This window comes from Bos javanicus, chromosome 13 (genome assembly GCF_032452875.1).
Source record: "Bos javanicus breed banteng chromosome 13, ARS-OSU_banteng_1.0, whole genome shotgun sequence".
Lineage (NCBI taxonomy): Eukaryota > Metazoa > Chordata > Mammalia > Artiodactyla > Bovidae > Bos > Bos javanicus.
This window is the reverse complement of record NC_083880.1, coordinates 11434619-11460591: the sequence shown is the minus strand read 5'-3', so window position 1 is coordinate 11460591 and position 25973 is coordinate 11434619. Positions and strand designations below refer to the sequence as shown.

Genomic DNA, 25973 nt, shown 5'->3' with positions numbered 1-25973 from the left:
GTTCAGAGCAGACTTCCATCTCTAGTTTTCCCTTTTAACTCTTTTTCACCCCATCTTTTTCCTGTATAACTTGCTCCTCGCTTTAGCAATAAACAGCACAGTATTCCAGCAGATTTACAGAGCCTCCAGCATCCTACTCCTCTGGCCGTGAGGCTTCGTTGTCTGGAGGGAGCACAGGCGGCAGCCGTGTGCCTCTGCATTCCTTACCCATGCTCCCGGGGCTCCGTGTTCACCTGCAGGCTGTGCTGTGCCAGGGCCGTGCCCCTGAGCCACTCTGGGCACCTGCGGGCTTGGCAGAGCCTGGATTCAAGTTGTGAAATACAGGACCTCACCGTGGGTATTGGCACAGAGAAAGCGCAGGGCTCTCGTGATAGGAAAGAAACAGGACATGATGCCTTTTCTCAAGATTCCAACGCATTGTCTTGGCCCCTTTTCCTTTATACTCACAGGGATGCAAGTTGTTCAGAGCTACAAGCCTCTTAGAGGTGCTCCTTGAACGCAAACCCCATGTCTTTGGTCTGGGGCATGGTGTGTGTGTGTTAGGAAGCCGTGGGATGCAGCCCAGGCTGTCAGCGTCTGGTTACAGGTCATCGCAGGATCGCACATAGGCGTGGCTTCTCAATTCGCATTGGAATGGCCTGCAGTGACCCTGGAACAAGCTTTCTGAGAGTCCCTTCGTAAGGTGTCTTTGGAGGCTGGATTGTCATATCAGTGGAGCTGGTAAATGAGAGTTATAAGACTTTATCTCTGTTTCCAGGCAAGTAAGGGCCTTATGTTCTGCAAGACTCCAAGGTGTCTATTCTCATGTTAAAACATCCAGAGAAATGTGTATTACCCTTATTACCCTTTGACAGAAAGGTAGCCAAAAATCCAGCGAAGGAAATCACAACATTCCCTTAAATGTGTTAGTGTTTCAAGGCCTTAGTAAGGCCTTGAAATATTAGAAATGTTATAGTTAACCAGTTGAAATTTGTTAAATTTTCATATTATTTTTCCCAGAGGACTGATACGTAGGCCCAGTAGCCTTGAACCTTTATCCTCAGGACACCCTGCATCTTATCTTTAAATCAGATCAGTTATGAAATAAATGTATTCAACCAAGTATTTAAAAGTAAATCCTTTCTCACCATCCAAGGTTTTTATTAACTCAGTAACTTATCAGAGGAACTCAGACTTTGCATTTGAATCACTTGGATTGTTTTTTTTTTTTTCCTAATTCAGAAGCCTAGGCCACTTTCCAAGACAATTAAATCGTAATCTCCAGGGGGGTAGATCCAGATAGCATATATTTTATTTTAATTTTGTTTATTTATTTTTAAAGGAGCAATTTTCGGAATCTTTGTTGTCTGAGCAGAGATCAGATTTGTGCCCCCTTGTAGTGGAAGCATGGAGTCTTAACCACTGGACCCCCAGGGAAGTCTATCATATATTTTAAAACTCCTCAGATAATTCTAAAAATTATCAAAAAATCAGATAATTCTGATTTTGAGACCCATCTGTAATTTATTATGGGTGGTGATAGGAGTAGGAAAGAAAGAGTCAAATCTTTATCCTTTTTTGATTCAGGTGCCCAGGTTTTGAGTGTCTTTGGTCTGTAAGACTTTAGGAAGGCTGGGATTAGTCACTCGTTGATTTATCCATTCTTGTGCAATATTCACGGAGTGTTGGTATGTGCCAAGCACTGGGTTTTTCACACTGATTTGAAACTAACTCATTTCTCCTTTGGATTAAAGACAACCAAGCCTTGGTTGGAACTTCTGGAGTTATTCCAGACATGAACAAACCACTCGGTCCTTTCTCTGTTGGTTCAGGGCCTTGTAGAGGCTGACTGTGGGAGAGTGAAAAGAAAGTCTTTTCCTTGTAAATGGATTCTTATCTCAAGAAATTCTATTCCATGTCTAACTGACAAATTTACCCACGCAAAAGAGCCTGTTGAAGCGTGACTTGTAATCCGGGTTTCTGTGTAGCAAGTACAATCCTGGAGAACACTGCATATTGGCTTAGAATCAAGCTTTGTGGGATCAGACATACTTCAGTATACTTTGCTCATTATTTTAGATTCATTGATTGTTAGAGTTGGAAAGGACCTAAGGGAGTCCCTGTTTGCCTAGTTAATTTCCAGAGAAGGAAACTAAGACTCTGGAAAATAATGGAATCGACATATGGCCCCCTTGAGACAGAGCCAGGCTAGCTGGTGGCCCTCTCATGGTACCATGATAGTTTCTAGACCCGCCTCCTGATGTGAGGCTCCACTCTGTGTACCCTGTCTTGTACTAAGGATGTGCAAGATGCTTTTTTAAAACTATGATCAGCAGTGTGCAAGATTCTAATTGGTGTTTGTTTTTAAGGATTCAAAGCAAAACTCATTTCAAAATGAGAGAATATCACATGTGATACTTAAGTTCAGTCTAGTTGCTCAGTGGTGTCCGACTCTTTGCACCCCATGGACTGCAGCATGCCAGGCTTCCCTGTCCTTCACCAACTCCTGGAGCTTGCTCAAACTTATGCCCATCGAGTCAGTGATGCCATCCAACCATCTCGTCCCCTGTTGTCCCCTTCTCCTCCAATCTTTTTTAGCATCAGGGTCTTTTCAAATGAGTCAGTTCTTCGCCTCAAGTGGCCAAAGTGTTGGAGTTTCAGCTTCAGCATCAGTCCTTCCAATGCATATTCAGGACTGATTTCCTTTAGGATGGACTGGTTTGATCTCCTTGCAGTTCAAGGGACTCTCAAGAGTCTTCTCCAACACCACAGTTCAAAAGCATCAATTCTTTGGCAGTCAGCTTTCCTTATAGTCCAGTTCTCACATCCATACATGACTACTGGAAAAACCATAGCTTGGACTAGACAGACCTTTGTTGGCAAAGTAATGAAAATGCTTTTTAATATGCTGTCTACATTGGAGAAGGCAATTGGCAACCCACTCCAGTACTCTTGCCTGGAAAATCCCATGGATGGAGGAGCCTGGTAGGTTGCAGTCCATGAGGTTGCTAAGAGTCGGACACAACTGAGCGACTTCACTTTCACGTTTCACTTTCATGCATTGGAGAAGGAAATGGCAATCCACTCCAGTGTTCTTGCCTGGAGAATCCCAGGGACAGGGAAGCCTGGTGGGCTGCCGTCTATGGGGTCGCACAGAGTCGGACACGACTGAAGCGACTTAGCAGCAGCAGCAGGTTGGTCGTAGCTTTTCTTCCAAGGAGCAAGCATCTTTAAATTTCATGGCTGCAATCACCATCTGCAGTGATTTTGGAGCCCCCAAAAGTAAAGTCTGTCACTGTTTCCATTGTTTCCCCATCTATTTGCCATGAAGTGATGGGACCAGATGCCATGATCTTAGTTTTTTGAATGTTGAGTTTTAAGCCTGCTTTTTCACTCTCCTCTTTCACTTTCATCAAGAGGCTCTTTAGTTCCTCTTCACTTTCTGCCATAAAGTTGGTATCATCTGTGGTTATCAAGGATGGTATCTGAGGTTATTGATATTTCTCCTGGCAATCTTGATTTCAGTGTGTGCTACACCCAGCCTGGCATTTTGCATGATGTACTCTGCATATAAGTTAAATAAGCAGAGTGACAATATACAGCCTTGATGTACTCCTTTCCCGATTTGGAACCAGTGTATTGTTCCATGCCTGATTCTAACTGTTGCTTCTTGACCTGCATACAGATTTCTCAGCAGGCAGGTAAGGTGGTCTGGTATTCCCATCTCTTGAAGAATGTTCCACAGTTTGTTGTGATCCATGCAGTCAAAGGCTTTGGCATAGTCAATAAAGCAGAAGTAGATGTTTTTCTAGAATTCTCTTATTTTTTTCTATGATCCAGTGGATGTTGGCAATTTGATCTCTGGTTCCTCTGCCTTTTCTAAATCCAGCTTAAACATCTGGAAGTTCACGTATTGCTGAAGCCTGGCTTGGAAAATTTTGAGCATCACTTTACTAGCTTGTGAGATGAGTGCAATTGCGCAGTAGTTTGAACATTCTTTGGCATTGCCTTTCTTTGGGATTGGAATGAAAACTGACCTTTACCAGTCCTGTGACCACTGCTGAGTTTTCCAAATTTGTTGACATATTGAGTGCAGTACTCTAACAGCATCATCTTTTAGGATTTGAAATAGCTCAACTGGAATTCCATTTCCTCCACTAGCTTTGTTCAGAATGATGCTTCCTAAGGCTCACTTGATTTTGCATTCCAGGATGTCTGGCCTAGGTGAGTGAACACACCATTGTGATTATCTGAAGATCTTTTTTGTACAGTTCTTCTGTGTATTCTTGCCACGTGTTCTTAATATCTTCTGCTTCTGTTAGGTCCATACCATTTCTGTCCTTTATTGTGCCCATCTTTGCATTAAATGTTCCCTTGGTATCTCTAATTCTCTTGAAGAGATCTCTGGTCTTTCGCATTCTATTATTTTCCTCTATTTCTTTGCCTTGATCCCTGAGGAGGGCTTTCTTATCTCTCCTGGCTATTCTTCGGAACTCTACACTCAAAGGGTATATCTTTGCTTTTCTCCTTTGCCTTTAGCTTCTCTTCTCTTCACAGCTATTTGTAAGGCCCCCTCAGACAACCATTTTGCCTTTCTTTTTCTTGGGGATGGTCTTAATCATTGCCTCCTATACAGTGTCATGAACCTCTGTCCATAGTTCATCAGGCACTCTATCAGATCTAATCCCTTGAATCTATTTCTCACTTCCACTGTATAATCCTAAGGGATTTGATTTACATCACAGCTGAATGGTCTAGTGGTTTTCCTTACTTTTTTCAATTTAATCTGAATTTGGTAATAAGGAGTTCACGATCTGAGCCACAGTCAGCTCCCGGTCTCGTTTTTGCTGACTGTATAGAGCTTCTCCATCTTTGGCTGCAAAAAATATAATCAGTCTAATTTCGGTATTGACCATCTGGTGATGTCCATGTGTAGAGTCTTCTCTTGTATTGTTGGAAGAGGGTATTTGCTATGATGAATGTGTTCTCTTGGCAAAACTCTGTTAGCCTTTGCCCTGCTTGGTTTTGTACTCCAAGGCCAAGTTTACCTGTTATTTGAGGTATCTCTTTACTTCCTACTTTTGCATTCCAGTCCCCTGTGATGAAAAGGACATCATTTTTGGGTGTTAGTTCTAGGTACTTAATCCTTAAAAAGACAAGGAAAGTGGCTTGCATTCTTAAGATGTTCTTGATTTAGGTACTAGGCTTTTGCTCCTTTTGTCCTGTTGATTACAGCCCCATCTGCTGGCTGCAAAGAAAGATGATTCAAAGCTTTTGGACTTTGAACTCTAGTTTTTCCTGGGGTGGCCTATATTTCTAGTAGACAGGATCTCTCCATGTCTATCTAATATCATAGATAGTATGTGTATGTGTGATAATTTTACCTCTATGCTGCTGCTACTGCTACTGCTAAGTCACTTCAGTCATGTCCGACTCTGTGCGACCCCATAGACGGCAGCCCACTGGCTCCCCCGTCCCTAGGATTCTCCAGGCAAGAACACTGGAGTGGGTTGCCATTTCCTTCTCCAATGCATGAAAGTGAAAAGTGAAAGTGAAGTCGCTCAGTCGTGTCTGACCCTCAGCGATCCCATGGACTGCGGCCTTCCAGGCTCCTCCGTCCATGGGATTTTCCAGGCAAGAGTACTGGAGTAGGGTGCCATTGCCTTCTCCGATTTTACCTCTATACATGTATATATATATGTGTGTATATAGAGGTAGATAATGAGACCACATAATTAGTATTCACTTAAGAAATGAAGAAATCAAGTCAGAAAGTATTTCATGACTTGTCCAAAATCTTGCAGTTAGATGTGTCAGAGCTGAGAGGCATAGTATGTCTTGATTGCTTGAGCATTTAAACTAATCAATATGTGTTTCTTTGTGTCCAGCATTATGGATAGATTTTGGTGAACCAGCTGTTGATGATTTTGATCAAGAGCCTTTTAAAAAGTACCTCTTAGTAAAAATCTGGCAATACAACAATCCATTGACTTTTGTACTTGAGTTCAGTAAGAGAATCAAGCCCTCATGCCCTAAAGAATTTATTATGTATAATGAATTAACTTTCTCTCCTATGCAACTAGTATGGTGCTGTCCTTGAAAGAACTGAGAAAACAGTCACTCAAATCGTTTCCCTCTGTTGTGTTCAGATGAAGAAACTCAGTTAACAAAAACTGGAGGGTGAAAATATCCTCCCATCTTAGCTCACCTTTGGAGGTACTCACCAGTTTAACTGTATCCTTCTAGACTTTTATTCTCTGCATGTAAAACCGTTTAGTATATACATGGATATTCATACAAACAGATGGATGCAATGCCATGTGTATAACAACAGGTGATGAAAAAGCTGGGGTAGTCCAGAGGAGAGGGAATCAGTCCTATGGAAGGTAAGGAATAGCAAGGGATTCACAGTGGAGGTGCCGTAGGATGGGTCTGAGAGGGTGAATAGATTAGTGAGAAGATGTGAGAGGGATGAGCACACCTGTGTGGCCAGAGAAGAAGGTGTGCACTGGTGTTTGAGAACTGCCTGGGTCCAGTAGAGTTCTGGCAGCACTGGAGGATGAGATGGTATGTGAAGACCAAGCAACATGGTACCTTGTAGGTCATGTCAAGTCATTTGGACTTTATTCTGAACTAGTGGGAGCCACTGATGAATTTCAGTCGGTTTGGTCAGCATATTCTATATTGTGGAATGATGACTCTTTAAATAGCAGGGAGAATGGTTAGAAAGAGAGCAAGACCAGAGGGAAGATGGAAGAACGATTAAGTGGTTATAAACTGGGAGTGATCATCTATAAAATAGGAATAATAATACCTGCTTTATGGAGTTGTTGTGAAAATGAAATGTGATCACGTCTGTGAATGTGCCTGTTAAGTTCTAAAAAGGAAAGGTATTATTTTTAATACCATCTGGCAAATATTTCAGCTCTATCACTTTCCCTTGTGACTGACAATATCCTGATTTTCTCAACAGTGTTTCCTGTATTGCTTATGTGTATGCTCAGTCACTTCAGTCGTGTCCGATTCTTTGTGACCCCATGGACTGTAGCCCACCAGGCTCCTCGTCCATGGGGTTCTCCAGGCAAGAATACTGGAGTGGGTAGCTATTCCCTTCTCCGAGGGATCTGCCCAATCCAGGGATCGGACCCGCATCTCCTGAGGCTCCTGCATCACAGGCGAGTTCTTTACGACTGAGCCACTGTAAATGACCCAAGAAAAGAGGAAATTATTTTGTTTATTAAGAAAAAGAAAACATACTGTTTGCTTAGGCAAGCAAGAGTGTTTGCCAACATGTCAGAATGCTCTTCAGATATTTTTGAGGCTATTTTGCGATGCCAGAGAACTGTAGCATCTTTTTTGTGAATGAAATTTAAGTTTTGTGGACTGTTTAAAAAAAGTTAAGAGTCATGGGCAGTGAAAGACCCAGTCCTTTAGGTCTTTGCTTGAGAGGGGCCTGTGTTTCCCCTGAGAAAGAGCTTTCTTGGACTGGACTGTTAGCCCAGAAGTGCTTAAGGGAGGAGGACGGGAGACTGGTCGCTGCTCATTGATGCAACTTCCATCTGTGCACCTGTGCTGAGATCCATTCCGCCCCTTCACCAGTAAACACCTTGTCTCATGTCCCCTTCTGATTACATTTACTTCCATCTCTTATTCTCCTGTGGCCTCTTTCACTTGAGTAGAGAAGTGACCTTTTCTAAAGACCACGCGAAGGAAAGATGTTTTGTTGCCTTTCCTCCTGATAATCTTCTTAGTGTTCATAATTGCTGCTGTGGTTCCCTGTCCCCCTCAAGATCAGTGAAAAAAGGATGAAAAAAACAACAACAACAAAAAAGGGATTTCCCTGCTTTCCTCTTCTCTTTAGTGTTTTTCTAACCTCCCTCATTTTATGTGGAGTTGAAAATGTGTGGCTTCTGTAAGCGTTGGAGAACTGGACCAGACGGAGAAATGATCTCACTATCATTTTGTAGGAGCGTGTGTAGTCAATAGGATGCTTGTCCTCTGGGTCCTGATATTCTCTGCAGCTTGGGGGCTTGGCATGGGGCCTGCTTGTGCATTTGGCACAATTTTTTGCATGGATTAACTTTACAATGTTCTCCTGGCTCTCCGTGGGGTTTTCTTGCATGGCTGTCAGTCGCCATGCAGGCAGAAGTCTGCAGCAGCGTCCATATGCTGGTTTTCCATTCAGCTTTTCTCTCCTTCTCTCTGCCTGGGCCCACTCTCCTCAGCTCACCTACTCTACCCATTAGTGGAGATTTATGGAGGTTTTAGTGTATAAGTGAAAATCGCTCAGTCATGTCTGACTCTTTGCAACCCCATGGACTGTGCAGTCCATGGAATTCTCCAGGCCAGAACACTGGAGTGGGTAGCCTTTCCCTTCTCCGGGGAATTGTCCCAACCCAGGGATTGAACCCAGGTCTCCCGCATTGCAGGCGGATTCTTTACCAGCTGAGCTGCCAGGGAAGCCCAATTTTAGTGTAGATTACTACTTAAATCATTTGCCTTCTGTATGTAGATGTACCATCCAGGGCTTACTTTGGGCCTGGTAGGCAAGTGATTAAAATTAAGTGAGGCTCTTTTCATCACAGAGTTGTTTTTAGTGCCATTACTCTTTTGAATTATGCACATTTTAGAAAGGATTGCTGTTTGGGGGTGAACATTCCTTATGTATGAAGGTTCTCTTGGCCCTGTTTTAGAGAGATTGAGTGCTGACCTAGGGATTCAGCTATGCAAGGGTGACAGAACTTTGGTTTTCCATTTGGTTGTTGATGAGGTGCCCCACCTCTTTTCTCTGTCTACTTTCTTCCCTCTTCTGAGGACACCAGCAGATGTAGGCTGGTTGAAGGCTCTTCCTAATTAGAATTTCTGGACTCCTAACTGTTCCTTCTGCTTCTGAATAGCTCTCCCTCTGGCTCACTTTGACCCACTGGGATTTCGTCTGTCAGGGTGTTTATAACCAAGTATCTTGAGAGCTTCCAGTAGATTTCAGGAGAGTAATACAGATCTCTGCCTCACTGCCTCCAGAGGTGGATATTATGTTGTTAGTTATGAAACTTAATACTTCAACTTTAGGTGTTATGATTTTATACAGACAACTCAGAATTTATGAGAATATCTTTGATATTCTCATTATAAGTTAGTTAACATGAAGTTATAGCGTAAGTGCTTGAACAGGGTCTTAGGAGTTAGAATCTTGACAAATCCATTACTAGTTGTATGACTTGGGAATGCTTTCTTAGCCTCTTGGGGGTCTTACTTTTAGTTTAAGTTTAGTTTTCTTCTTTTAAAAATAGGGAGAATGATAGCTACTTTCTGAGGTTACTATATTAAATGAAATCCTTAAAAATACTTAGTATAGTTTTGACACATAGTTAACACTCAAAACATGGTTTATATAAAACATATGTAAAGTGAAGTCGCTCAGTTGTGTCTAACTCTTTGCCACCCCATGGACTGTAGCCTACCAGGCTCCTCTGTCCATGGGATTTTCCAGGCAATAGTACTGGAGTGGATTGCCATTTCCTTCTCCAGGGGATCTTCCCAACCCAGGGATTGAACCCGGGTCCCCCACATTGTAGACAGACGCTTTACCATCTGAGCCACCAGGGAAGTCCACATATATAAGTGGGGCCTAAAGAAAGTTATAAAATTAATTCACTTGATTTAGATGTGGTACATCCCAGGGGACTAAGGAAATTGCATTTATCTCAAGTGTCCCAGTTGAAATATCTGAGAAAACAACATAAGTTCAGTTCAGTTCAGTTCAGTCGCTCAGTCGTGTCCAACTCTTTGCCACCCCATGAATCACAGCACGCCAGGCCTCCCTGTCCATCACCAACTCCCGGAGTTCACTCAGACTCACGTCCATCGAGCCATCCAGCCATCTCATCCTCTGTTGTCCCCTTCTCCTCCTGCCCCCAATCCCTCCCAGCATCAGAGTCTTTTCCATTGAGTCAACTCTTCACATGATGTGGCCAAAGTACTGGAGTTTCAGCTTTAGCATCATTCCCTCCAAAGAACACCCAGGGCTGATCTCCTTCAGAATGGACTGGTTGGATCTCCTTGCAGTCCAAGGGACTCTCAAGAGTCTTCTCCAACACCACAGTTCAAAAGCATCAATTCTTTGGTGCTCAGCCTCCTTCACAGTCCAACTCTCACATCCATACATGACCACAGGAAAAACCATAGCCTTGACTAGACGAACCTTTGTTGGCAAAGTAATGTCTCTGCTTTTGAATATGCTGTCTAGGTTGGTCATAACAACATAAGAGATATTGGCAAATCTTCCAAATATGAAAAAGGTAGACTATGAGATGTATAGACAGGATAGTTTGACTCCACTGCACAGCAAAGTTCTGAAACTATAAATTAGGCACATGGATTATAAGCATTTAGTAAAACCTGTAGTGGTTGCTAGGAGTCACGATGGGCTTACCAAGAACAATTCTTTCCAAATACCCATTTCCCTTTCAAATAGTATTATGTGGTATGTAAAGTCCCAGGTGGCTCAGATGGTAAAAGCATCTGTTTGCAATGCGGGAGACTCAGGTTCGATCCCTGGGTCAGGAAGATCCCCTGGAGAAGGAAGTGGCAGCCCACTCCAGTACTCTTACCTGGAAAATTCCATGGGTGGAGGAACCTCGTAGGCAACAGTCCATGGAGTCACAAATGTCGGACATGACTGAGTGACTTCACTTTCAAAGTGAGGAGTGCCATTTCAGCAAAGAATTTTAATTGTCCACTTATGGCTAGAACAGTAAAATAAATGGGCTAAAATTGCTGGCTTTGCAACTCAGCAGCCATCAAAGCCAGCTGATGAATGAATGTCTTGGTTTTCTTGATGGGGTCTCTGGTGGAATACCATGGAGTTCTGGCTTGTAACTTTCCCACTTAAGAATTCAGGAATTTGGATGAAGACATAGGGAATGCATGTGTCCCAACAAAATATGCAGATGGCCCAATGTGGAGAGGGGTCATAAATATAATAGAAGAGAGAATCAAACTCCAGAATATTTCTGATCATCTGAAGCATCACATAGAGCCCAAAAGACTGAGTTTAATGAAGCTAAGTTCAAAAAGTCAAGCCTGAGTAAGAGAGGAGATCTTGTTTGGTAGAAGTTTAGGTAAAAATAATCTGGTCATTTAATTGTCCCTAAACTTTATATTATTCTATTCATTCAAGAAGCATGTACTGACAGTATTAATACTACCTGCCATGCTCTTTTCTCAGCACTGGGGAGAGAGTAATGAACAAAAGAGTCAAAAATCCCTGCCTCCATGGAGCTTATATTCTTTATATGACAACAGTCATGCAGCTGCCGTAAAAAATGTACCTAAGGTTAAGCTTTATCTGCAAAATTATAATATCCAGCTCAGCATAGTTAATAGCTCTACCCTATTATTTAGTATCTTATTATTGATGCTGTATCTTGCACTGCGATCATTACTTTCGGTTCAGAATAACCTGCTCTGAACAAACAAAACCAACAAACAAGTGACAGTAACACGATGGAAGGAATAGAATTCCTGTTGGAAGAGAACTGATGGATGATAAGAAGAGTAAACTTAGTAGGGAAATTATACCCCACAAATATTTGCAGGGTATATGAGAAGAGCTTATATGATGTGTAAGCTTGTTCTGTGTTGGCACCAGGAGAGAGCACTAATTGTAAAGAAGATGATTTCTGGTAAATATAAGAAAGATTGCCTGTGAAGTGTCCTGGCTGCAGCTGGACGCCCAGCTGTGTGAGCTTCTACAGGGCTGAGGTACCTCTGTTGTGATTCCTAGCTGTGTGGTTAGTACATGGTGAGCACGCAGAGATGTGTGGATGGATATTCACATGGCATTTTGTAGGGATAATTTGGCTATGAAATAATGTTTAAAATTTTCAGTTTGGTTTTCCTTAAGGAATCTGAGGGTGGCATAAAGTACAGGCTGCAATCTTTTGTCACATTGTAACATTTACAAGTGAATTAAACCGCTTTTCTTAAGAGACATTTAAAAGACCGTTTTAGAATTTCTTGGAAATTTTAAAAAACATTTATTTGACTCTGCTGGATCTGATTACTGTATGCGGGATCTAGTTACCTGACTAGGGATGGAACCCAGGTCCCCTGCATTGGGAGCTCGGAGTCTTTAGCTACTGGACTGCCAGGGAAGTCCTGAAATTTATGATATGCTTATTGATACATTATCCTACCCAACTTAGCCTCCATCTTTTTTTTTTTTTTTTTTGAGGCCTTCACTATAATTCTGACCCAGGGCCTTGCTTTCTCTGAATTTAACAACAGTTGTGCAGTACATAGCATTTAATTCTTCCCTCATTGCTTCATGGGTCTCTCCATTAAGGTGATAAAATTTTTGAGGGCAAACCTTATTTTGTTTTTTCCTTATGTTCTCCCAGACACAGAGCAGAAAGTCAGGAAGTGATGACTGATTGACTGATTGATTCATCAAAGGGAGAGTCAGTAGCTATACCGTTTGAGCCACTGTAAGAACTCATGTAAGGTGTAGCAAGTTAAATAGATTTTAATTTCTCTATGCCTTGCATCCAAATAAAGGACTTATATTTTTAATTTATTAGTCTCCTACTTTGGCTGAGCAGGTGCTTTGTATATAGTTGACTCTTTGTATATAGTTGAATCTGTATTAATGGCTGTAGTCCAGGGTTCAAATTGTCTTCTTGGCCGAACCTCTGAGGGGAGCTAAGATTCTAGGTACAACCCCCAAGCCCAGTTTGGAGGCTCATTTATTGTGATTCATGTACTTGAGTGGCCAGATCTAGCACCCACTTACATTTGTATTTCAGATAAACTGCAGTGCAGTATTTGGGACACATTTATATTTTAAAAGTAATCATTGTTTATCTAGAATTGAATGTAACTGAGTGTCCTGTGTTTTATCTGGCAGTTCTCCGTATAAACCCCATTCCTTTCACATTCCCATAAGTCTAAGCTCTTAATTAACTCCCAAGTAAACTTCACTGAAAGAAGACATTTGTGCCTATGTGATGGATTCCAATGGCATTTTTTTTTAATTGGAAAAGGGGAAAATCCATGTATTCTGTACTGTTTTTGCATTTTTTTTCACGTGTCCAATAATAATAATTCCACAAACATCTGGGGTATCAGGGTGCCAGGTTACTCTCTCATGGTTTCCTTGGTTCATATGATATGTTGCTGATATTATTTTGCTTAGGAACCACAGAAGCCACTGCCAACAAATAATTAGGTTCCCTGCCTTGGAATCAGATGAAATGTGAATTTGGGATAATCTGTGTTCTTACTTCCTACACATCAACTGCATTGACTGATAAGAGCTGCCGTGATCAAAACAAAGCATAGCCTCTCTCAGTTAATTCTTTTGTTCTCTTGTTTCATCTGCTCAAAAGGAAGATCATATTCTGGTTTGTTCTATCTTATAAATTTCTTTTGAGGGGTAGACATTTCACACTTAGGAAAATTGCATTCATTTTCCCTAAATAAATAATGACTCGTTGTTTAGGAGCAAAGCAGCTCCATGCTATCAAGCAGCTCTGTGCTAAGTACTGAGGGGAAATAGCATGAGTAGCCTGTCATGCCTATTTTCAGGGATTCACAGGAATCTGCCTGTTCAATGCTTGCTTTTAAATGGTTCAGCAGTCATTTCAAAGAAGTTTGTGGTAAGAGCTAATTAGCTCATAATGAAATGATTCTTCTCTCAAATGTTTTAAATAAACACCAAGTTGTACATTCTGAGCAGAAGCTATTCCTAATCGGTAGTTCGAAGGGCAAGAATTAGACTGTTTTCTTCTCTTTTAGTTTTATTGCTAGGACTTTGCTGCTCCCGGTGTGGTCTGCAGACCAGCAGCACCATCATCTCCTGGGAGCTTGTTAGAAATGCCAGGCTCTCAGGCCCTGCCCAGAATCCACTGAATCAGAATGTGTGCTGGGACCAGATTCCCCAGAGATTCAAGTGTGCCCTTTGAGAAGCCCTGTCATAATACAGAATTCCTCCACCTCCCCTTGTGCAGACTGATCATCTGAGGATCTTGTTAAAGCAGGTTCCTGGGCTCCAGCCTCAGAGATTCTGATTCTGTCTGAGGAGAATTTGCATTTCTCACTATCTCCCAGGAGACGCTGGTGCTGCCTGTCTGGGAGGCACTCTTGGGGAAGCATCGGTCTACTGTGCTTGGGGTACTGAACGGCCCTTTGAGGATAATGGTGACTAGAACCCCAATGAGGTGGTCAGTCTAGTTTTCCATTACTTACCCTGGAGTCAGAAACCTGAAGGTGAAGCTGATCCCTGGAACATCCAGCCTGTTGTGGGGATGGATTTACATACAACGGGCTGTTCCGGTCAGTCTGTGATGGCCGTTGTGAGGCTGCAAAAGAGGAAACAAGTAAATGCTCCTTGGGGGCTCAGCTGTCCAAAGTGCACCCTGCCAGATAATAGGATTTTGGCCCATTCCTGGGATTCCTGTGAATAAATGCTAGAAGGCTAGGGTGTACAGGGAAGCAGTGATGGTTATCCTGTATTGCTATGTGATCAGATACAGAGCCTCCAGAGAGAAGAGCAGAGAGCGTGGAAGATGAGTCGGGAAAAAAGTCTGGGGAAAAGATGAAGAGGCATCTTAAAACATCACCTTGTAGTGTTTAGATTCTGTCTTAGAACTTTTTGCTATTACGACATGTGTGTTTTTTTGTTTTTTGTTTTAAGGTAGCATGTCTCTGTACTTACATGTCTCATGTACTTATTCCATATGCGCACTTTTTTTTCCTTTCAGGATTAAGCATGAGAACATCGTGGCCCTGGAAGACATCTATGAAAGCCCAAATCACTTGTACTTGGTCATGCAGCTGTAAGTACTGTGTTTAATTGTTTGCAGACCAGGGGTTGCAAACTCAGATGCCTAAAGGGCCAGGTTGTGAAACGAATTAATGGAATGGGTCAGTAGAAGGACCCCAGCGGGTGGTGGGAACTGCGGGACACTGGGTTAAGACTGTGTCTGTCTAAGGACAGTGACCTTGAGACCTCACTTGCTGTTGTCTGCAGTTGCTGGATGTGAAAATCTACAGTTCTCATAATGGAATCCAATGCTACTTTTGCAGGGTCACTCTATTTAGGATGTCTCTTGTAAGTTTTTTTTAACTGTGGATTAAAAAAAATTATTTTTATTTGTTTATTATTCCCACGTGACTTGTAAGATCTTAGTTCCCCGACCAGGGATTGAATCCATGCCCCCTGCAGTGGAAGCCCAGCTTCTTAATCACTGGACCTCCAGGGAAATTCTTTTGCTTTTTAATGTGCGAGGTCCAAATGTTGCTTCCTGGAAGCACTTCGTGGTCCCGCTGGGATATACACACGGCTTCTGTCTCCAGGAGAAACTCCCCGGCTTGTCTTCATTTCTCAGGAGCTCGGGGGTAGCAGCAGATGGCAGCTCTGTGTTCTGTCCCTCCCCTTCTCCTCTTCTGCTGCTGGCAGATGAAAGTGCATGAGATTCATGCCAGACACAAGAGACATATAATTGGAGTCAGACTATGCCATTAACATAGTCCCCCTTTAGAATATTTCTGCATTCCAGTAACTCTGGAGCTTACCAGAAGGTGGAAGAAATAAGAAAGCTGAAAATCTAGGTAGAGACTTCACTTGAACATTTGTTTTTTTTAAATGTGAGATGAAATTAGCCTCCCCACTTACACAAATGCTTTCTTCTAAGTGATATAATTAGTAGGAGTATCCTAGGGTTAAATTTGTTAGTATTAAGTGATGGAAACTGGATCAGAGTGCTACATTTTCACCACCACTTGAGTAAATTCTGAAACACTGTACGATTGAGCTTAATAACCGAAGGGGATTTTTGTTGAAGGTCAAAATATTTGTTATTTTGTTATTTATTTTGTTATTTATTAATGATTTTCAGACTTTGGATTTCCAAAGGTAGAAGATTTGAGGGTCAGGCATTACGGTTTATTTTTTAAATCGATTTTCCTTTTCCTGATGAATGTTTAAACAGTGTATTAACTTGGAATCATATTAACATGCAAACAGCTGTTCATCAATGCATTTGTTTAATATTTCATTATTTTGAAGTATTTTTAGTAGATTATGAGATTTTTGTATAGATACTTCTAAAAGTGTCTAGGTTGGAAGCATGTGGGTGTTTTTTCTCTGACGAAAGACAGTCCGAGATGGTGATAAGCAGTTTTACAGGTTCTTGTGGTGTTGTCTGCCATACAATAGGCAATGACTGCTGGCTCCATGTTAAATTTTCAGTATCCTAAGTGTGGGCTCTCCTAGTTCTGTGCTATTCTGTTTGTTTTATAATTTAGAAAATTTAGCACATTTCTCAGAGAAGGCAATGGCACCCCACTCCAGTACTCTTGCCTGGAAAATCCCATGGACAGAGGAGCCTGGTGGGCTGCAGTCCATGGGGTCGCTAAGAGTTGGACACAACTGAGCGACTTCACTTTCACTTTCATGCATTGGAGAAGGAAATGGCAACCCACTCCAGTGTTCTTGCCTGGAGAATCCCAGGGATGGAGGAGCCTGGTGGGCTGCCGTCTATGGGGTCGCACAGAGTCGGAAATGACTGAAGCGACTTAGCAGCAGCAGCAGCAGCAGCAGCAGCACATTTCTAGTTCTCCCCAAGTCTCAGGTACTTCCTAGAAGCTCGTGGGACTCTGTTTTATACAGAACCACCTCTTAAAGAAGCAGGTGAATCACCTTTCCACCAAAAACTGACTGCCCTGTGGGAAAAATAGGACATTTTGGTGACAAGAAAAAGCCCCACAAAATGTCAGTATTATATTTAAATGTGTGCTTCTTTATTGGTGATACAAAAAAAAAACCCCAAAGTATTGATAGTTGAATCCAAAACTACATGTATTCACTTGCTTTAAATTCTCTGTTTATGGTAATGTCACTAAATAAGTGGAAAGCACCCCAAATATATGTGTCTCAGCTCTGCCTCTTAATAGCTGGGTGTATTTTGGCAAATAACTGGGCCTTTCTCAGTCTCCGTTTCCTTACTGGAAAAAATTTTACATAATAATAATATATTTACATAGAGGGCTATAGTGAGTACTGAGAGAGAAAAAATGTGTGAGAAATAATCTTATAAATAATAGGTCCTCAATGCAGACTAATTTCTTTATGGAATTATATCATTTTATCAGTCTGTCTCTGCAGATGGTCTTTAATTTTATGAGATAAAGTTCAAGTACATTTGAATTCTGCCTTTCTAAGCAGCTTGGTTATATACTTAGGAGCAGAAGCGTATATAAAGGTGGGCTGGCAGGAGAGCATGAAAGCGTCCAGAATGGAACAAACTTGGAAATATTGCTTTTACTACTTTGTTATTGTCAGTGTATAAATCTTCCATTGTCTTTGTTGAATTTATTCTGAAATATTTTCCCTTTTCAGTCCTCTTGTTTATTTCATTTTTCCATTGACTCACTGCTATTATATATGTAGTATGTATAATCGTATAAAAATACAATTGATTTTTGTACATTAACCTACAACTTTGCTAGGTTGACTTACAGGTTGTAGTAGTTGTTTTGTGGATTCCTTAATATTTTCTATCTAAACAGTCATGTCATCTGCAATTCACATTAATTCTGGTTGGTCCCCAAAGGAATTGCATTTGGTAAAATGTTGATAGTTTAGTCCTAAATATTAAGTGTATTTTAATGTTGTAATTATATTCCTTTAAAGTATTTTATGTCAGATATTTTAAAAATTGAGATTGACCTTTCTTATTCCTTCCTCTTCTCCATTTTTTATCTAAACCAGTGATGTTTCTTTAAAGCAGTGACAAAAAAAAAAAAAAAAAGAAAGAAACGAGGGAGAGAGGAAGGAAGGCAAGAAGGGAAAAAGCACTGACAGAAAAGCTTTGATCTATCAGAATACAGTCCTGGGAAAATCTTTGGTCAGGCTGAGGATTTTGTGGGCTTTATTGTTTTTGTTGTTGTGTTTTAGTTTTTATGGATAAGTCTCAATAGTTTTTGTCCCCAAGACCCCCGTGTCTTTTCTGCTTAGATCAGCGGAAGGAGGTTTGGGTTTGTTTGTTTGTTTGTTTTTGAAGAGTTTAGAAAGTCCTTATTTTCTAAGTACTCGAGGCTGATCTAGAACACAGCATTTGAGGGGAACTGTATTTCACAATATTTGTTACTGGGAGATTTCTGGTTTCCTGGGAAACATCATCGTGGTCACTGACACTCAGATATTATAGAGGATGCTCAGCCCCCTAATTTTATTACTTAGCTAATTGCTGTTTCAACTCTGAGTATGTAGCATACTTGTTCCATTGCTGTTGCAGCAAAAGAGACTAGATTGTTTATAGAGGTCTATATTTAAATTTTATTTGGGTTTTGGGACAAATATCTTTTTTTTCAGAATGCTGTTTTCTGGAACTTGCTTCTCTGTTTTAGTTCTTTTTGTGATTATTGAGAGATAATTGGCTTATAACTTCGTATTCATTTTAGGTGTACAGCATAATGAATAGTTCTTTTTGGAACATTCTTCGTTTAGATGGTGTGAGGTCAAAATGACACTGGGGTAAATTATAGAAGAAAAGTCAGTTTGTTTCAACTTTATTTCTGGCCTGACTTTGTGGAATATTAGCCCACATACCTGGAGATGATAAAAGACCACCCTCAACTCCTCCCCTTCCACATCTGTAACAACTTAGGATGCAAAATACACTTCAGGCTGATAAAATTCAAAGGACAAATCAGAATACTTTTTAAAGAATGAGATTATACCTCGTATTGAGTTGAATTATATCATATTTTCAGTTAGGCTTAAATGTCTATATGTGGGTAACTCCTGAATTTATATCCTCAGTCTAGACCTTTCCCTACATCCAGGCTGTATATCCAACTGTCTGCTCAGTGGCTCCACTTGGCCGTGTCATGAGTATTACTCACTCATGAGATTTGAAATAAACTCCTGAACGTTCCACAGAATCTGCTTCTCCTGCTGTCGGTCTCATCTCAGCAAGTGGTAAACTCCTTTCTTCCAATTGCTCAGGCCAAATGCAAAGTCCTCCCTGACTCATCTTTTATTCTCTCATGCCCCACAATCCCATCCGTCGGCACACCCTGCGGTTACCCCCTCGAGACTATCCTGAGGATTCAGCCGCTTTCTCGCCATCATCACCACCATGAATGAAACTCCTCTTTCCTCCCGCAGCCTTGCCCGGCTGCACTGTTCTCTCTCAGCGTGTTAGCCAGACCTTGTCATGACTCTGTGGAGAACTCCCACTGCCTTCCCATTTCAGAACCCAGAGCCCCAGCAGTGGAAGCACGGAGTCTCGACCACTGCCTTGCCAGGGAAGGTCCTGAGACCGAGTCCTTGAAGCGGTCTCCAGGACCTCCCGTGTCCAGACCCCCTGGTCACCTCCCTGACCTCATCTCTCCCACTCCTCTCTCATTACCTCATTCAGCTGCATTGTTTCATTCACGTTGCTGTTCCTCAAACGCACCGTGCTTGCGGCCCAGTGGACCTTTGTTCTGCTTGGAACTCTGTCTCTTCATGCTGCCGTGGGAATACTAGAAATATTAGAATTTCTACCAAATGTCACTTTTCCAGTGAGTTGTTCCCTAGCTGCCCTGTGAAACAGCATCTCTCCTCCCATCTCCTGCCACATGTTCATTTATTCCCTGTCTTCTTCCCAGCTGGATTTTTCTCTATACCACCGTCAGAAAATGTCCCTCCGTTTTGTTCTCTGTTTAGAAATGTGCTTGCCCCCTATGGTAGGCACTTACCAAATATTTGTTCCATTAATGATCACATATAAAAGGAAAAGTGGTTAACATTTATTCACTCATTTAATTCTTACCCCAAGGAGCAACTCTTATCCCAATTTTACATGAAGAACCTGAGCAGAAATGCTGGATCCTTCATCCAAGCCAGAGGGTGACCCAGTGGATACACGTAATCATTGTAATACAATATACTGTTGACATTTTGTAGGAAAGAATCTCATAGGTAATATTAATGTGAGTAGTTCAGTTAACCTGGAAAAATGTATTACTTAGGATTTCATAAAAGCTTAGCTAACTATAATATGCCCTCTATTTTGTAGTAGTTTGTGAGGGGAAAAATTTACTAGATGATATCACAGGAAATGCTAAAGCAATCTCAATTCATTCATAGCAATGATCATGTCTCTTTCTTAAATAATTTTTTCAATTAATGAAGAAATGAATGAATGTGTTTTATCAATATTGTGACTTTCTGCATTGGCATATTACCACATAAGATAAAGATATTTATAATGTTCCTTTTATTCCATGATAGCATTAAGATATGTACAGCTAGTTACCCGCTGAGCCTGAAAACTAGTGATTAAACACATATTCTTTAAAGAATGTTAATTTGATTCCTGAGCAGTCCAAGACACAAAAATATATGCAGCTTCCAAGAGAAAATATGATTTATCTACTTCATTAGCTGGTGTACGAAGCTGTTTGAATAGTTCCTTGTTTGTGGGTTGTCGGTGTTAGCTTCATGCGGGTATTGTATTCATAATTCATACCGTGTGTTCCCAGAAACAGTTTTAATTAGAACACAAATTATGACTCCCAATAGAAAGTCTTTTGTAAGTAGCCAAGCATAATCATGAAGACAAAAGTGCTTCTGACTATGACACCTTAGTATATTTACATATAGATTACCAAAGTCTTATCTCTGTTCACAACAGGCACTAATTGAGAGCCCAGAGGACCTGTGACTTCTGTTCAGTATTGGGTGGGTGGGCGGGGGACTGGGGGACCCATGTGAGGTGTGGTTGGGGGAATCTAAGGCTCTCTTTGCAGAGGAGCCATCATAACATGCAAGGCCGAAAGGCTGGTACACAGAGAGGCTTTAAGGAGCCTGGGTAGGATGTGAGGGGCTCAGTCTGTGGGGGGTCCAGTTTGTGAGATGTTTAGTCTGTGAGGGGTCCTGTCTGTGGGAGTCCAATCTGTGAGGGGTTTAGAATATCAGGAGTCTAATCAACAGGGGGGTCTGTTCTTCAAGGGGTGTGGCCTATGGGGGATTCAGTCTTTGATGTGTTCAGTTTGTGAGAGGTTTAGTCTGTGAGGGGTCCAGTGTGTGGGGGCTCCAGTCTTTGAAGGGTTTAGAATGAAGGGGGTCCAGTCTGTGGCAGTCTGTTCTTTAAGGGTTTCAGTTTATGGGGGATGCAGTCTGTCGTATGTTCAATCCGTGGAGGGTTCGGTCTGTGAAAGGTGCCTTCTGTAATGTGCTCAGTCTGTAGGGACATGTCTTTGGGGCTCAAGCTGTATGTGGTTTTAGGCCTGTGGGGTTTCAGTCTGGCTGGGATTGGGGATGGTACGTCCTCTTGGTGGGAGATATGGCTGGAGGCGTTGGCAGAGACAAACCCAATACTGCAGCTGCTGCTACTCTGTCATCTTCCAGGCTGATTACTTAATATGGCTTTATTGTCTTTCCTGCCACTGAAAAACCTACTGAGCGTTAAAGAGTTTAGAGAGTTAAGAAGGAAAAGAAAAGAAAAACGCCGAGATCCAGTATAATCATGGACCAGTTTCACTAGGTTCAACTGTGAAATTGCCAAAATACAATCACATTTTTTAGATCTTTTAATATTTTTTTTTTAAGTAAGCATTTACAGCTATAAATTTTCCTCTTAGCTGTGCTTTTGCTGAATCCTATTTTTGGTATATTGTGTTTCCATTTTCACTTGTCTCAAGATAGTTTCTCCTTTCCCTTGTGATTTCTTCTTTGACTTGGTGTGTTGTTTAATTTCTACATATTTATGAATTATGTCCAGCTTTCCTTCTGCTGTTGATTTCTAGTTTCCTTCCCTTGTGATCATAAAAGAAACTTTGTATGACTTCATTCTTTTAAAATTTAATTTTTTGTGTTTTGTTTCTTAATGTATCCTGGAGAATGTTCCATCTGAACTTGACAAAAATGTGCATGTACTGTTGCTGGGTGGTATAGTCTGTGTATGTCTCTTGGGTTCAGGTGGGTTGTAGTGATGTTCAAAGCCTCTTTTTCCTTATTGATATGCTGTTTGACTGTTCCATTTATTATGGAGAGTACTCTTGCCTGGAAAATCCCATGGACGGAGGGGCCTGGTAGGCTGCAGTCCATGAGGTCGCTAGGAGTCAGACACGACTGAGGGACTTCACTTTCACTTTTCACTTTCATGCATTGGAGAAGGAAATGGCAACCCACTCCAGTGTTCTTGCCTGGAGAATCCCAGGGATGGAGAGCCTGGTGGGCTGCCATCTATGGGATCGCACAGAGTTGGACACGACTGAAGCGACTTAGCAGCAGCAGCAGAATATTGAAGTCTCCTTCTAGTCTTATAGAGCTGCTTTTCTCTTCAGTCCTTCTGATGTTTGCTCCATGTGTTTTGGACCTCTGATATTCTTGTTGAATGGATCCTTTTATCAACATAGAATGTCCTTCATTGTCTCTTATAACAGTTTGACTTTATAATCATGTTTTAATGCAATCATGTTTGATACATTGTAATTTTATTCTAAACAACATCTTGGGCTTCCCCGGTAGCTCAGCTAGTAAAGAATCTGCCTGCAATGCAGGAGACCCCGGTTCAATTGCTAGGCTACCCACTCCAGTGTTCTTGGGCTTCCCTGGTGGCTCAGATGGTAAAGAATCCGGCCTGCAGTGTGGGAGACTTGGGTTTGATTCCTGGGGGAGGGCATGGCAACCCACTCCAGCGTTCTTGCCTGGAGAATCCCCATGGACAGAGGAACCTAGTGGGCTACCGTCCACGGGGTCACTAAAGTCAGACACAACTGAGCAGTTACGCACAGCACAAACACCATCTTACCCCATTTTATCCAGTTTGAACAAAGTTGAACTACTTTCCTGAAATCTAGTGAGTTCTTTAAAGTATGCACAATTTAAAAATCCTAGCGACTAAACTACCACTACCATATACATTTTAGAATAATTGTAAACATTTTGATAGATTGCATCTGGTCACTGATATGGATTCAAATTTGAGAATCCATAAACATATATAAAAAGTAGAGGCATCCATAGAATATAAAACATCAATTTCAGAAATTACCCACTTACTAACTTACACATTGTACACATATTTATTTGATTTAAGGATACATGTAATGGTGTAGAGTCAGCAATTGGAGCTTATAAAATAAAAAATAGAGATATCTCTGTAGACTTCATTGCTTCTAATTCTCTAGTAGATAAACATTTGAGGCTTATAAAAAGCATGCATATAAATTAATATAATAAATTTCTGTAATAAATTGCATATATCAGATTAGACATTCTAGTATAAGATGCCCCTGAATTACAATTCCATTTGATGACTTATTAAAAGAACCAGACTCTCTACTCCAAGCAAACCAATTTTCTCATGCTCTGCAAATAGGATGTGGATGTCCTAGCCTCAGAGTTTCTCTCATGTCTTCCCAGGTTTTTAAATGCTCTTTCTCCTCTTCTGAGGCATCTGGACCCTCTCTTTTCTCTTGGGCCATCAGACTAAACCCTCATATCCCACCCAGACTGCTTAATGCTTCTTCTTCTTTTTTTAAAGCAGCCCTTCAGCCTGGAGTACAACCCCCTTATGCCCAGCACATCCATCAAGCTAAGTCCTAATCACTTTCCACCCAAGGGTGTCACCTCCACTAGAGCCTTCTCTGTGACCTTAGAGAATTCTGCACAAACCTTGAAGAAAGCAGTCATAAAATTATTCCTCTTTAGAATGTAAGCTGTGTACCCGGGCCCCAGCTCACAAAGACTCACTCTTTCCTGAAATTCCTGAAACGCACATTTACAACCTGTCGTGGTCATTGTGCAGCTTAATAACCATTCATTCATGTACTCAGCAGGTGCTTCTGGAGCCCCTGCCATATGTCTGGGTTTATTAACCCAGGAGATGTAACAATGAACACCACGAACTCCCTTCCTCAACAGAGCAAACATTATAGCAGGAGAGACAGACAACAGATGCACAGGTCACTTCATCAACAAGTTCCCATCTACCAGGCAGTGGTAAGGTCTATCGAGAAAAGGAGAGTCAGAGAATGTGAAATTCTGAAAGGTGGGTGAGTGGTTTGCTATTTTATACACATGGTCAGGGGAGAGCTTTCTGAGAGGTGACATTTGAGCAGAGACCTGAAGGAAGTGAGGTCATGAACTGCATGGCCAAGCCTGACTTCACTGGTGTGGCTCATGGAGCCCTGCACCCATAAAAGACCCCACACTTGGAGTTCAGTATCTTGTACTTGCCATCTTAAAATTCTTTTTTTCTCTTTTTTAAATAAAACCTTTTTATTTTGTATTGGAATATAGCTGATTAACAATGTTGTGAGTTTCAGGTGGACAGCAAAGGGACTTAGCTATACATACACATGTATCCATTCTCCCCCAAATCCCCCTCCCATCCAGGCTGCCACATAACACTGAGCAGAGTTCCCTGTGCTATACAGTAGGTCCTTGTTGGTTATCCATTCTAAATATAGCAGTGATTGACTCTGAATTTGTGTTTTGTAAGTCAAGTCCCAGGAACTTGGAGCATCAGCTTGTATCAAGTTCTACCTCCTGTCGTCTTCCCACCTACCACCTTCTCCCCTGCTCCCACCCTGTGGGGATCTGGGCATGGTGGGGGTTCTGGTCAGATGTCTACAGTCCACACCGCAGTGGAACTGCAGGTGCTGTGGGGTCTGCACTCACCCCACAGGTGAGTATCCCCGTGACTGAAGGAGCATGACGTTAAATAACATAAAAAAAGAAAAAAGCACCATGACAGGTTGAGTGAGAGACAGTAGAAGAAAGGGGGGAAAGTTTTCCTAGTTTTTGAGCAAGAAACATTTGGTTTTATTTTGCACTTGGCGTAGCCTTTGCTGTGGCCAGCCCTGCATGTGGCTGTCAGAGAAAGCATTCCGGTAGCATGACCACAGGTGCAGGGTGAGGGTGGGGCAAGTGCGCCCCACAGTAGGGGACAGTCAGGGGGCCTGAGAGGCCGCTGAGAGGCAGGGCGCAGGTGAGCGGCTCAGCAGAAGGGCCCCAGTTGGGGCGCACGTCGAGTGGGGCCTGGATTCAGGAGGAGGAGGGGTAGCAGGGAGGAGGTCTGAAGCGGGGAGTTCTAGAACACTCCACAGTTTACTTGTGTCGCGGCACATTCACTTTTAAGTGACTGCGTCCTGGATTGCCGATTTACATCTGAGTTCCTGCACGGCAAAGACACTATAAAGTCCTGGGATGGAGCCCAAGGTAACCTTGGAAATAATCAAATTCAACACCAACTTCTGTCCTTTTGAGGGAATCACTGCCCTTTCCTTGGGATCATGGAAATCCAAACCGTTTTTTCAGATTATTTCATGGGGAAGGTTGAGGCTATTCAGTGTAAACTCCCTCCTGTTCCATTGGAGATCTTGTCCAGCATCTGGAAGGAGATTTGGGGGTGATCTCATGGGGTTTGGGCTTCCCTTGTGGCTCAGTTGGTAAAGAATCCACCTGCAACGTGGGAGATCTGGGTTTGATCCCTGGGTTGGGAAGAACCCCTGGAGAAGGGAAAGGCTACCCACTCCCGTATTCTGGCCTAGAAAATTCCACGGACTGTATAGTCCATGGGGTCACAAAGAGTCGGACACAACTTTCACTTCACTTCATGGGGTTTATTTAAGAAATTAATTTAAGGATGCTACAAATGGAAAGAACCATGGATGCCGGGCCATCTCCTGCCTCTGATGAGTCCCGTCACAGCTCAGCACCTGGCCTCCCTGGTTTGTCTGTAAAGTGGAAGAGTCTTGTTGTTGTTGTTTTCTTGTGTCAGACAAGCCGAAGGTCTCAGGTCTCAGGTTCCGTGGTCTGTTTAATTTGCTGACCCATTTTCTCAGTGTGAAACAAGCATAGACATTAGAAATCCAGTAGTTTGGTTTTCTGCATGTGCTAGCCCAGTCTCTCCATTTCCCAAGATGATACTTTTAAAAGCATGTTCTGTCTCTGTGAATCCATGGGGCTTCATAAATAAGGCAGGTTGATG

The 25973-nt window shown here is 42.0% G+C and overlaps 1 protein-coding gene across 2 annotated transcripts in view; it reads left to right on the top strand.

The window, feature by feature from the left end:
- Positions 1 to 25973, top strand: part of CAMK1D (calcium/calmodulin dependent protein kinase ID) — a 401474-nt gene that overhangs the window by 226572 nt on the left and 148929 nt on the right. For both annotated transcript variants that reach the window (XM_061435695.1, XM_061435696.1), the window contains exon 3: positions 14742 to 14816. In XM_061435695.1, coding sequence (XP_061291679.1) covers positions 14742 to 14816 — 75 coding nt within the window. The remainder of the gene's footprint in view (positions 1 to 14741; positions 14817 to 25973) is intronic.